The sequence below is a fragment of the Geotrypetes seraphini genome, chromosome 1, assembly GCF_902459505.1.
Source record: "Geotrypetes seraphini chromosome 1, aGeoSer1.1, whole genome shotgun sequence".
Taxonomy (NCBI): domain Eukaryota; kingdom Metazoa; phylum Chordata; class Amphibia; order Gymnophiona; family Dermophiidae; genus Geotrypetes; species Geotrypetes seraphini.
The window spans coordinates 382020863-382033315 of NC_047084.1; the positions used below are offsets into that span (position 1 = coordinate 382020863).

The 12453-nt window shown below is 44.1% G+C and overlaps 1 protein-coding gene across 1 annotated transcript in view; it reads right to left on the bottom strand.

Annotated features, from left to right (window-relative positions):
- Nucleotides 1–12453, bottom strand: part of TNKS (tankyrase) — a 498734-nt gene that overhangs the window by 275984 nt on the left and 210297 nt on the right. The window contains exon 6 of the mRNA XM_033915990.1: nt 1981–2075. Coding sequence (XP_033771881.1) covers nt 1981–2075 — 95 coding nt within the window. The remainder of the gene's footprint in view (nt 1–1980; nt 2076–12453) is intronic.

Here is a 12453-nt window from a genome sequence, read left to right on the forward strand (position 1 = left end):
CGTCACTCAATCTATGGTGCTATTTTGAGAATTGTGGCCTGTGTCAAAGATAGGTGCCGGAAATGTAGGCCAGGGTTTTACAGGCCTACATTTCCGGCGCCCAGCTTTGACACAGAATCACACTTAGTGGTGCCAAATGTCAACACCAGCCATAACCATGCCTCTTTTGACATTCAGTGTCAGTAAGCGTCTCTGTAAAGACGATTAATGTGCCTACATTTTTTCTTAATTAGTTTTGAATTGTTTTTTTTAACAGCACAGTCAATTACCGCACCGGCAATGGCCAATTAAACCCCTTAACTTAGCTGCCATTTGAGCACCTACCGGTGCTTTCCAAACGACACCATTTTAAGAATCCGGGCTTTTGGACAAATTTAGGGAGTACTATTTCCTTACTAAAATGGAAAAGTACTACTCCCTTAGGCAAAATCTTGGGATCAAAGGACTACATTGTTTATGATGAAAAAAAATATATTGTATGTAGACAACTGAAACTAAAGTTTGAGGTTCACTTATTCTTCTAGCCAACATAACTGCTACTAAAAAACCGTACCTCCCAGGTTACATATTTAAAGTTAAGCCAATCTCCTTGGCTCAAACAATATATTAATCCAAGATTAAGGACAATGCTGATTTCCTGGGAAATAATAGCAGTAATCTTAGTGGTTTGATGAAAAGAAGCCCATTTCTGGATCAGTCAACCATAAAATAGTGGGCGACGTGGCTGGAAGCTTGTTGACCGGGGCATGGTAGGTTGAGAGAGTTCAAAGATGTTCTCTGATAGAGGACAACAGAGATAGTACAATTGGTGCAAAATGATATCAAGAGGAGACCAAATGGAATCTTGTTTCTTCATGATAATATTAGTTATTTCTATAGCGCTGCTAAACACACACAGTGCTATACGCAGACATGTACGAGACAATTACTGCTTGACAGAGCTTACAACCCATTCAAGAAACACGAACATGGGTATTGAATTTGTGAATTAAGAGTTAAAGGTAGCCTCAAAAAGGTGGGCATACGGTGAAGCAAGATGGAGGACACAGAGTTTGGAGTTGGTGGTGGAGAAACATACAAATAAGAGTGACTTACTGATGAAGGGCGTTCCCATAAAGGAATGTAGGGAGAGCTACAAGAAGAGAGATACTGAGGAACTGCAGAATGAAGGCATTTGGAAGTCAGTAAAAGGAATCTGAGCTGTATATAGAAAGACAGGGAGTCAATAAGTGACCTGCTCACTGTGGGGGGTATTTTTAAGTTCTCCTGGATTGTTGTTTTTTTGTGAGGAGGGAGTGAGAATGAAAAAAGCAGCAGAAGGGGAGGCAGGGGTGGGTAGGGACCTGGCACCACCAGGTGTAACCCAGTGCAGGCAACCAAAAAGCCTATACCCCCCAAGCCCAACTGAGTTAGGCAACTTAAAACAGGAGCTAATCCATCCAGGAGCTCAGAAGAGACTATCTGTATGCTTGCTGGAGACAGGCATGCCATCCTGTATCAGAGAATACAGTCCAGTGCTCTTTATTACCAGTTGCTGATAGTTGATCATAACTCACTCGTATGAATTAGTCTGCTGCTGGTGACAAGGAAGAGGAAGATCAAGACAGGGGAAAGTTGTAATATATAATTTCCTATATTTCCCCATCTCCAGAGGGCATACAATCTAATTTACTGCTCCCAAGTTTCAAAGTTGTCCTAATCCTACCTCTTTTGGTGTTTGGGATTGATTAGAAAATTAGAACAAAGAAAAAGATCCACGAGTCTTTCCTTTGTTTTACCACAACTAACTTCCAAACAGAACTATTAAAGATGTCTTTAAATTTTTCTTTCTTACAAGCTGTCAAACCATACAAGTCAAATAGTTCTGAACTTAAGATTCTTTAATATTGAAAACTTGAAACCTTTGTGGCAACGTAAGGTGAATATCAGTAAAGAACCTTCCTCTACATAAAATTTAAGTAATCACTATGTTCTCCTTACCCTTTGTCTTTTGCATGAACATCAGCACCATGCTGAAGAAGTAGTTGGACTATTCGAACTCGATTATAGCCTGCTGCAAGATGCAAAGGTGTTGACTGCAACAGATAACAAAAGAGAAAGGCAGAATTCTCAACAATTTATACAAAGCTTTTTTTTTCTCCATTAGCACACAATCAACAAGGTAGCCATGATTAAGAGCTGTAGTAAGATTTATTGTACTGCAGAGCTGTCAAGGAGGAGCACTTTTAGAAAGGGTATTTTCAGCACTTGTCTCCCCAACAATCAGGCCTTTGCTCCCCTTCCACCCTCCTCTACTGTCTCCATGGGTTTTTTGGGGTGGTTGTTTTGGGTTTTTTTTACATAAAACCTATTTTATTCAGAAGATCAGAACAACCACATCCTCTCTCTCATTTTTCTTACAGTTCTGCTATCATAAACTTTCCCTTCTCTTTGATCTGTCGCCTTGAGCCTGTATAGGTATGTGCAACTCACAAATGGAAGATTAGATTAGATATTATACATAGGCACCAACTCTGTGGGTGCTAGAGCACCTAATAATATTCTTTCCAGCACTCCCCAGATATCAGAGCTGAAATCTTCCCAATGTAGAGCTGCAGGAAATAAGGCTGTGTCTCTGCAGCTACCGTTACTGCCTCCCCCTGTAGTCTAGTGGTCAAATATCCCCTTGGCAACTCTCTTTTGCTTCCTGTTTCTCCCATCTCCTCTGCAGGTCCAGCACCGCTCTCTCTTCCCTCCAGCAGTAGCCACTCCATGATCCACCACTTTTTCCCCTCCCTTCAGCACCTCTCTTCCTTCCCTCTGGCTCCAGCACTCTCTAGTCTTTCCCTTCGCCCTTCGGCTCCAGACCCCACCACCATGAGTCCAACATGTTATTTTCCTTTTACTCCTCTGTACCTTTATGAATTTTCAAGGATCTGGGGCTGCCTTCTGATACAACTTCCTGTTTTTGAAAACAGGAAGTTGCATCAGAAGACAGGGAAACCTGGCAGAGTAATGGCCCCAAAGCAGGCCTGCATGGGGATCAATTATTTCTATAGCATTATCAGACACACGCCACGCTGGGAGAAGTGGGGGGTGGATACAGAGATGCCGGACCCATAGGTGTAGAACCTAAGTGTTTTCTTATTGCCACAATAGCAAAACTTTTACTGCAGGGTAGTAAAAAGGTTTGCTCCTGCACCTGTGGTAAAATGTGCTAATTTTTTATTTTTTTTTAACCGTGAGTTTACCATAGTTCACTGTGGATGCTCATGGGTACCCATCTCCACGTCATTCTCTAGTCCCTAGGGAATTCATGTGACTAACTCATCCCATCATTAAATCAGAGAGCTATTGAGTGTGTGATATGATATGTAACAATCATGTGCTTATACTCTGAATGCTTTTTGGGGAGTTTGTCTTTAGGACATGCATACTTGCTCTCCCTCTAAATTTTAGCTGAGACTTTCTGGCTTTCTAGATACCTTTCTCTATTTATTACTTTACTATCCAAGATGTAGTTCACCTAGGAAACTCTTGAGTACATGATCACCCGGGTGTAGATTCAATAATGGTAACCCAAAATTAGGCACTGGAATACAAGATGCTAAGTGCAAATTCTATAATGGAAGTTCCATTTACACCAACCAAAAGCTTGTATCTAACTATTGGCAAGAAGGTGTGTAATACTGCACCTAAATGCTGGGCATGTTCCTAATCTGCTTATGCCCCTTTCCCTAGTCACACCTTTGGAGTTGCACACTAGAAATCAGGTGTGTTGTTTAGAGGCTTAGAACAATTACATACATAACTATTAATCAGTGCAATTAGCACTTCTTAAGGCCAGTTACTGATTGTTATTGCACCAATTGAGCAAATTAATCTATACACATAAAAGATCCTATTCTATAATTGCATGCCTATCTTTGGGTGTCATTTATAGAATGAAGGGGTTGGTACTCAGAATGTACCGTATATAGTCAAATATAAGCCAACAATTGGCCAGGACAGGAGGCGGGAGGGATCACTCCTGTCCTGGTCTACCACTTGCCCACCAGGTCTTACAGCAGGCCTGGTTGAGGCCTGCAACAACATCAGGAGGGGGACAGATAGGCGCTGACCCGAATATAAGCCAAGATCCCCATTGACTTATATACGAGTATATGGCCAGAAATACAAGAAGCTTGTGCTGTACTAAACAACAACCAGTACTGTGTAGTATCTCAGTTACAATTAAGATTGGTTCCTGCAAAAGGCTCTGTGCAGCCAGCATTCCAGCTTCATCACTAAGCCAACCTTCCACCTTAGACAACAAATTGAGACATGTCATGGAGCAGAGGCTCCTATATACATACATTCTCTTCATACTACCATTACTTAAGAGTGTTCACTGCAAATGGAACTCCCTACTTTGGAATGATATTTTGTTTTTTTATACATGTGCTCAAAACTATTTACCGTATTTTCACGCATATAACGCGCGCGTTATACGTGTTTTTACAAACCTTGCGCGGTATACACGTGAGCGCGTTGTACAAAAATTTTTTTACATAGTTCCCCCCCCCCCCCGATTCACCCTCCCCGCAGGACTGCTCGCACCCCCACCCCGAAGGACCGCTCGCACCCCCACCCCAAAGGACCGCTCGCACGCACTCCCACCCGTACCCGCACTCCCACCCTGAAGGACCGCTCGCACCCCCACAGCCTCCCGACCCCCCCCCATCATGTAAAAGCTCCTACCGGTGTCCTGCTGCTTCCTCTTGGCGGTCCCGACACCCGACACGATCGGGGCAAGAGGGAGATCAAGCCCTCTTGCCCCAGCCAACCGCGGCACCCCCGACACGATCGGGGCAAGAGGGAGCTCAAGCCCTCTTGCCCCCCCGACTCCCCGACATGATCGGGGCATAAGGGAGCCCAAGCCCTCTTGCCCCGCCGACTCCCCAACTCCCCGACAATATCGGGCCAGGAGGGAGCCCAAGTCCTCCTGGCCCTGGCGACCCCCCCGCTAGTTGTTCGGGCCAGGAGGGAGCCCAAGTCCTCCTGGCCCTGGCGACCCCCCCCCCCCCCCGCTAGTTGTTCGGGCCAGGAGGGAGCCCAAACCCTCCTGGCCACGGCGACCCCCTACCCCCACCCCGCACTACATTACGGGCAGGAGGGTTCCCAGGCCCTCCTGCCCTCGACGCAAACCCCTCTCCCCCCCAACGACCGCACCCCCAAGAACCTCCGACCGCACCCCAGCCGACCCGCGACCCCCCTGGCCGACCCCCACAACACCCCCACCCCTCTTCCCTGTACCTTTGTGTAGTTGGCCGGACAGACAGGAGTCAAACTCGCCTGTCCGGCAGACAGCCAACGACGGAATGAGGCCGGATTGGCCCATCCGTCCCAAAGCTCCGCCTACTGGTGGGGTCTAAGGCGCCTGGGCCAATCAGAATAGGCCCGGGAGCCTTAGGTCCCACCTGGGGGTGGGGCCTGAGGCACATGGGCCCAACCCGACCATGTGCCCAAGGCCCTGCCCCCAGGAGGGACCTAAGGCTCCCGGGCCTATTCTGATTGGCCTAGGCGCCTTAGGCCCCACCAGTAGGCGTAGCTTTGGGACGGATGGGCCAATCCGGCCTCATTCCGTCGTTGGCTGCCTGCCGGACAGGCGGGTTTGGCCCCCGTCTGTCCGGCCAACTACACAAAGGTACGGGGAAGGGGGGTGGGGGTGTTGTGGGGGTCGGCCAGGGGGGTCGCGGGTTGGCTGGGGGGGGGCGGTCGGAGGTTCTTGGGGGGGGAGGGGGGTTTGTGTCGAGGGCAGGAGGGCCTGGGATCCCTCCTGCCCGTAATGTAGTGTGGGGTGGGGGTAGGGGGTCGCCCTGGCCAGGAGGGTTTGGGCTCCCTCCTGGCCCGAACAACTAGCGTGGGGGGCGGGGTCGCCAGGGCCAGGAGGACTTGGGCTCCCTCCTGGCCCGATATTGTCGGGGAGTTGGGGAGTCGGCGGGGCAAGAGGGCTTGGGCTCCCTTTTGCCCCGATCGTGTCGGAGAGTCGGGGGGACAAGAGGGCTTGAGCTCCCTCTTGCCCCGATCGTGTCGGGGGTGCCGCGGTTGGCTGGGGCAAGAGGGCTTGAGCTCCCTCTTACCCCAATCGTGTCGGGGAGTCGGGACCGCCAAGAGGAAGCAGCAGGACACCGGTAGGAGCTTCTACATGATGGGGGGGGGGGGTCGGGAGGCTGTGGGGGTGCGAGCGGTCCTTCAGGGTGGGGGTGCGGGTGGGAGTACGTGCGAGCGGTCCTTCGGGGTGGGGGTGCGTGCGAGCGGTCCTACGGGGGGGGGGGGTGAATCGGACATCGGGGGGGGCATTAGGCTTTCAGGGTGGGTACAGGACTTCAAGGGGGAGAGGAGAGTTGGGGCAGGCGAAAGGAGAGTCTGGGTGGCCAGAGGAGAGTCGGGGCGGGCGAAAGGAGAGTCGGGCGGTGACGGGAGAGTCGGGCAGCATGCGCGGTATACGGATGTACGCAGTATATAAAAATTTCTGTACATAAATTTGTGTTTTTCGCGCGCTATACCCGTGTGCGCGTTTTACACGGGTGCGCGTTATCTATGTGAAAATATGGTAGATGTTTGTGGCTTCTAATGCAGGCAATTACACTGAAACTGGTACTATGTTACGTCCTCCTTCTAAATATTTGCCTTCAAATAACTTCCTATTTGGGACCTTACATTGACCCTTGCAGGTCTATTTCATGTTTGTGTTAATAAATATTGGCTGTTTTACCCCCCACCCCCTTCCACCCCCCACACACACACTTTTGGCAATTCCTTTTATTGTAGAATTCTCTGCCTAACGATCCACCCACTTCTACTTTTCTGTTATTTTTTTTATTTGTACAGGAACATTTGTTGTTGTTGTTTTTAATGTATCCTATATACATGACCTTGAGCAGTCAGCTACAGCTGATTAAGAAACAGCTGCTAAACATCCAGTCCAGGAGGGAGAGGTGAGACCTTCCACACTAAGGAAACTAAAGGACTCATCCCTAAATGTCATGATTTGGCTGAATAAAATTCCTGATGACAGAGATAAATCAGAGTGATCTATTTTCTGTGTTTTGGAAGGGTAATTCATTCCATTTCCCATAGCTCTCCATAAGTTATACCCGGGAGGATTGAAGAGTGTTTGGGAAAGTCCAGAGGAAGTACCTTCACAGCTACACCTGTGTTATGGAATATTGTGCCAGACAAAGTTACACTTTTGCAGGATTATTTAAAATGTATAAAGTTGGATAAAGCATGGCACTTCTAGAAGCTATTTGATGGTTGACGGATGGTGAGCAGTGGTTTGGGAAATAGTGGAGATTTTATAGGTCATATAGGGAGGCTTTGGGGAGGGGTGTACTTTTGTTATGCATTTAAGGGGGGAAATTCTATACATGGTGCTCCAAAATGGGCACTGAAATAATAAGCGCTAAGAACTATTATATAAACTGCATGCGTCATTTTAGAATAGTTCTTGGTGCCGATTTCCACACCTAGGTACCTGGTGTAAATGCTGACCCTGAAGCCCCCTTTTGAGTTATGCACTAGTAGAGTTAGGCATCATGCCTTATAGAAGGGGTAGGGAACTCCGGTCCTCGAGAGCCTTATTCCAGTCGTGTTTTCAGGATATCCGCAATGAATATGCATGAGATCTATTTGCATGCACTGCTTTCAATGCATATTCATTGGGGAAATCCTGAAAACCCGACTGGAATATGGCTCTCAAGGAGCAGAGTTCCCTACCCCCCTGCCTTATAGAATAGTGTGCAGCCAGGTGCACATATGCAAATTTTAATTAGTACCAATTAACTTCTATAACTGGTTGTCGATCTGCACACGGATCATGAGCGTGCACACAAATCTGGGTGAGCAAATCTGGGGGGATACATAGAATTCAGGAGTTAATGTATGACTGTGAATCACTTTTGACTATATACTACATAAATGTTTTGGGGACAAATTCCTAAAGTAAAGGAGCATAAAAAACTATTAGCTATATGCTGTAGATTCGGCAGTGGGCAATAAGAAGCGAATCTACTATTTTGCATCTGCTGGGTAATTTCTAGCAATTGGGACTGACCACTGTTAAGAGAATAAATGCTGAGCTCAAAGGACCTTTGATCTGAGCCAGCACTATGAAGGAGTGCCCTAATGGTTAGTGCAATAGGCTAAGAACCTGGGGAAACTGGGTTCAAGTCCCATGCAGCTCTTTGTGACCCTGAGTGAGTCACTTAACCCTCTGTTGCCCCAGGTACAAATATTAGATTGTGAGCTCACTAAGGATACAGAAAGTATCTGCATGTTTATATATATAAACCACTTGTACTACAGAAATGCAATATATCAAATCCATGACCCTTTAACTTCTTATGTTCCTATGATTGTCAACCATGATTAACGACTAAAATCAACTGTTGCCGTAAGAAGCAAATTCAGCTTATTAAAATTTAAAAATTATGCTCACTGTTTGCTTTGTAGCATGTAAAAGGTAGGTTCCTACAATAAACACAAAAATATTGCTGTAAGAGAGCAAGACAAGTAAAATCTGTTAGGAGGCTCCCAGAGGAATGAAGGCCGTAAAGAGACTGATCTTAGCCCGGTTTCATGTTGACCCATCATCTGAATACAAGCTATGGTACAGCCACAATCTGGTCTTAAGCCCAGCAAGAGGCCTTTTAATATTCAGCTAGTTTTAACAGAATGTCTGAGTTTTATGTTTCCAAACACTTCTCTGATGAGCAGAAAAATAAATGAATACAAAATTTAAAAAAAATCCTGCAAGACATCGGGCTGTATTTTAATAAAACTATCATGTGTCTCCTTCAGTCAGCCAAGCACATCCTTGATATAGATGAAAGAAGAACAGAATTGTAAATCTATACAAAGAAATATTACCAACTAAGATTAATAATCCATCATGTACTGTAAATATTTATTACATTTGTTTCATTATTGGAATTTTCATCCTAGTAGTGGAAAGAAAATGTCATATACATAATACATTTCATATGTAAAGGATAGCAGGAAAAGAAAAGAAAAAAAAAACACACTATGAGCCTGATTCTCTTCTGGACACTGACATCGATGGCCACCTAAAAAGCAGCCGCCAATTGTCTGTCAATCACACGTTGGTGTCTACAGTCCCATTCAGAGGCCCAAAACATAGGCCAGCATTCTACAGGCCTAAATTTAAGGCGTCTTGTCTTGCATCTTTGCTTAAGTTCACCCAAAGCCACTTCCGGGCAAAGCCACACCCATGCGGTACTACATGTCTACACAGACATGTAGTACCGCATGCTCCAGAGGTCTACAATATGGGCATCCTGCCTCAAGAGTTTTTTTAAACATGCGTCCCGATTGGCTGCCAGATGGAGGTATGACGCCTACCAGTGCTGCCTGCCATTGGGACACGTGTTTTTGAGAATCAGGCTCTAGGGGACTTGTGTTAGTTGCAACATTATAGTCCTCCCTAGGGTATCTATGGAAATGCTAAGCCAAAAAGTTAAGTTTTCAAAAGACTTCTACTCTTAGGGCAAGAGAGTTCACATCGTAGTTCAATGGGAAGGTAATTCCATAATGAAGGAACAGAAGCAAAAATAAAAAAAAGAGCAGAATTTCGGGTGGATGCTAACTTAACTAGATGAGCTGAAGGCAGAGTCAGTTGATGGGCACTGGATGACTGTAGATTTCAAACTGATCTGTAAGGAACCAGAAGTTTTGCCAAATAATCGGGTTAACCCAAATGTAGTGCCTTAAACGCTAAAGTCATGACCTTATGCATTAATCAGACAAATCAATCGAACAAACTGCAGATATAAATTGAAATATTATAACACTGCTCATCTGAAAAACATTTAACAACTATCAAACCATGTAAGTGCCAAAATGAGAGCAAATAGAAGGAAAGCAAAATCACAGTGAGACAGATTAAAAAGAACAAGTGGATAAGCAAGCATGTAAGCAAGCTAAGAAATAAAAGTATAAAATAAAATAAAGCATAAATTTCTATAGTCAGAATTTTTTTAAAAAAAGCTACTAAAGAATCTCATTTTATAAGTCAAATGAGAAAGACGCCTATTTGTGCAAAACATTAATATTCAAAACTGAGTGGTACATAAAACGCATCTTCATATGCAAGCAATCGGATGGAATAAAGTTTGTAGAGGGAAACGATCACATAGATATCCAATCAGATCTTGCTGGAACTACAAGAATTGCCAGAAGATATAATTATAAGGAGTATGATGAGTCAAAAAAGGAGCTTCGTGTAACAGATGATATTTCCATATCAACAAATCCTAATTGCTTCATGTGTTGAATAAGAGCATCAGGATCCTCAAAAGATTTTGTGACTTTATTGATGTGACTTTCATTGCTGCAGGGAACAAAAGGCCATATTTAGCAATCTGCTTGACAATAAATTACTATTCCATTGAGAAAAATATCATGAAACCCACCCCAAAATATCCTTAAGACTAACTAACTTCCTTATTTTTAACTATTCACTAGGTGGAGGAGTTGCCTCAGAATTAGAGCATCTCCAAAGGGTGTTAGTATTCCACTTTACAGTTACTCTTATTTATAATCATTGGCTTAAGTTCCAACCACCAGCCACCCCTTTCTTCAAAACTATTTATATTTTTTTCTTTCTTCTTTTTTTACTTTTTTTCAGCTAATCTATTTAATACTTAGGTGATGTTATCCTTTTTCTTTTCTTCTTCAAACTTCCAAGTTTCTAAAATAATAAATAATTCCTTCTTTTCAATAGATTTAATACTAATGGCATAGCAGATCTTTTTCTTCAGGGTGCCAGTATTAACAATCTCTTATATTAGCAATATTTCTCTTCTTCAGGTCTCATGAGAGGTGGCTGGTGGTTGGAAGCCAATGTGTAGTGGTTATTCCACTGTGAGTGAATTACAATCTGCTTGAGCCACAGCCTCATAGAAAAGAACCATTTACGTCTTTGTATGGTTCTTTTGTGCAAATTTGCGATAAAAAGAATATTATGTCCTTCAAATTTAAGCGGTGCTCTGGCTTTAGCAAATTGTAAAATCTAAACAAAGTTTTTATTATATTCACTTGAGGAAAATTAGCATTATGAGGAATGAAAGAGGGTGCTCGATGAGTTCTCTCGAGTTCTAGCGGATGAGCAGCTTTCAAATCCAGTATTTTGGGGATCCTGTATTCAAGAAACTGAATTACATTAAGGTCTTTGCTTTCTTTGGAAGTTCCAGTATGCAAAAATTGGATCAACTCAAAAAGTTGTTCAGGTCTTCTAAATCACGATCCAATAACTAGAAGGATTTTTGATGTTTGAATTTTGTTTTCCACAAATTCCATCCTCAAAATAAGAGAACTTAGTTGATATTTTATATTAAGTGTATCTTCCTTAAGATACGAATGGGATTCTTTGTTTTCTGAGAAGATTTTTTATCTGATGCAATTCTTGTAGAATAGTAAGCATGCTGGTTTCTTCCTGTTTATTCAACTGCGACTTGCAGGGGGATGGAGGTTCCAATGTTTGCCTTTTAATTCCTTGATTTTGCGAAGAAGAAACTTCTGTTTTACAATATTTCAATGCGTAATGTTCAAAATGTGCCGAGCAAAAGCTCTAAGCTACCATCTTAGTTGCTGCTCACAAGCGCCCCTAAGCCTGTTTTAAAGGGAATAATTTTCCTTTTAAAATGATTCAGAAAATGTACACACACAGTTTAAACACAATATTTGTGCTAGCACTTTTCCCATAAATACTATAATAAATATATTAGGCCCCCAGAAAGGTTGCCTCGTAATTCCCTAAGGGCATCAATCAGATCCCGCCCTTGGGCCAGAGGCACCTTGGGAAGCTCCTCAGTTCTGTGGGAACACCAGTCTAATCCAAATCCTTGAAAGATGAGGGAAAGAAGAAAAGGGTCAGGGAGAGGATGAGGATGTCCCCATGGATCTAGGGGAGGTGGAGGTTCAGGAGGAAGACGTAGATGATGAATTTCTCTCTTTACTTCTATGTCTGAGTGAGCAGTAAGAGCATGAGAAGTGAACTGCGGCTTAGAATTTCTTTGCTAGTGTTAATTCTTGAACTTCTCAAAGCTCTATTTGAGTCAGGATGAGATATAGACTAAATTTGCAGAAAGATTTGTGGAATGCATTTTCAAGGAGACTGGCATTGCTTGCCATAGGCAATATATGCTTTCTTTTTAAGACCACATTCACTCTGCGATCCTGCATATCCTTCATCACCATGCCTCCCTCACAAAGTAGGGTTGTGCATTTGGTTAACTGAGCAACTAAGGCATCCACCTTAGGCTGGATGACACTCCTGTGCCATAGGATAATCTGGTAATCACTGTTTTGTCCATCCATTGGCACACATAGTAATTTATCTTTAGAGAACCCTCAGGATGCCAGAGAAAAGATGTGGGTTGCAAATGCACTCCACTCGGGATAGAACACTGA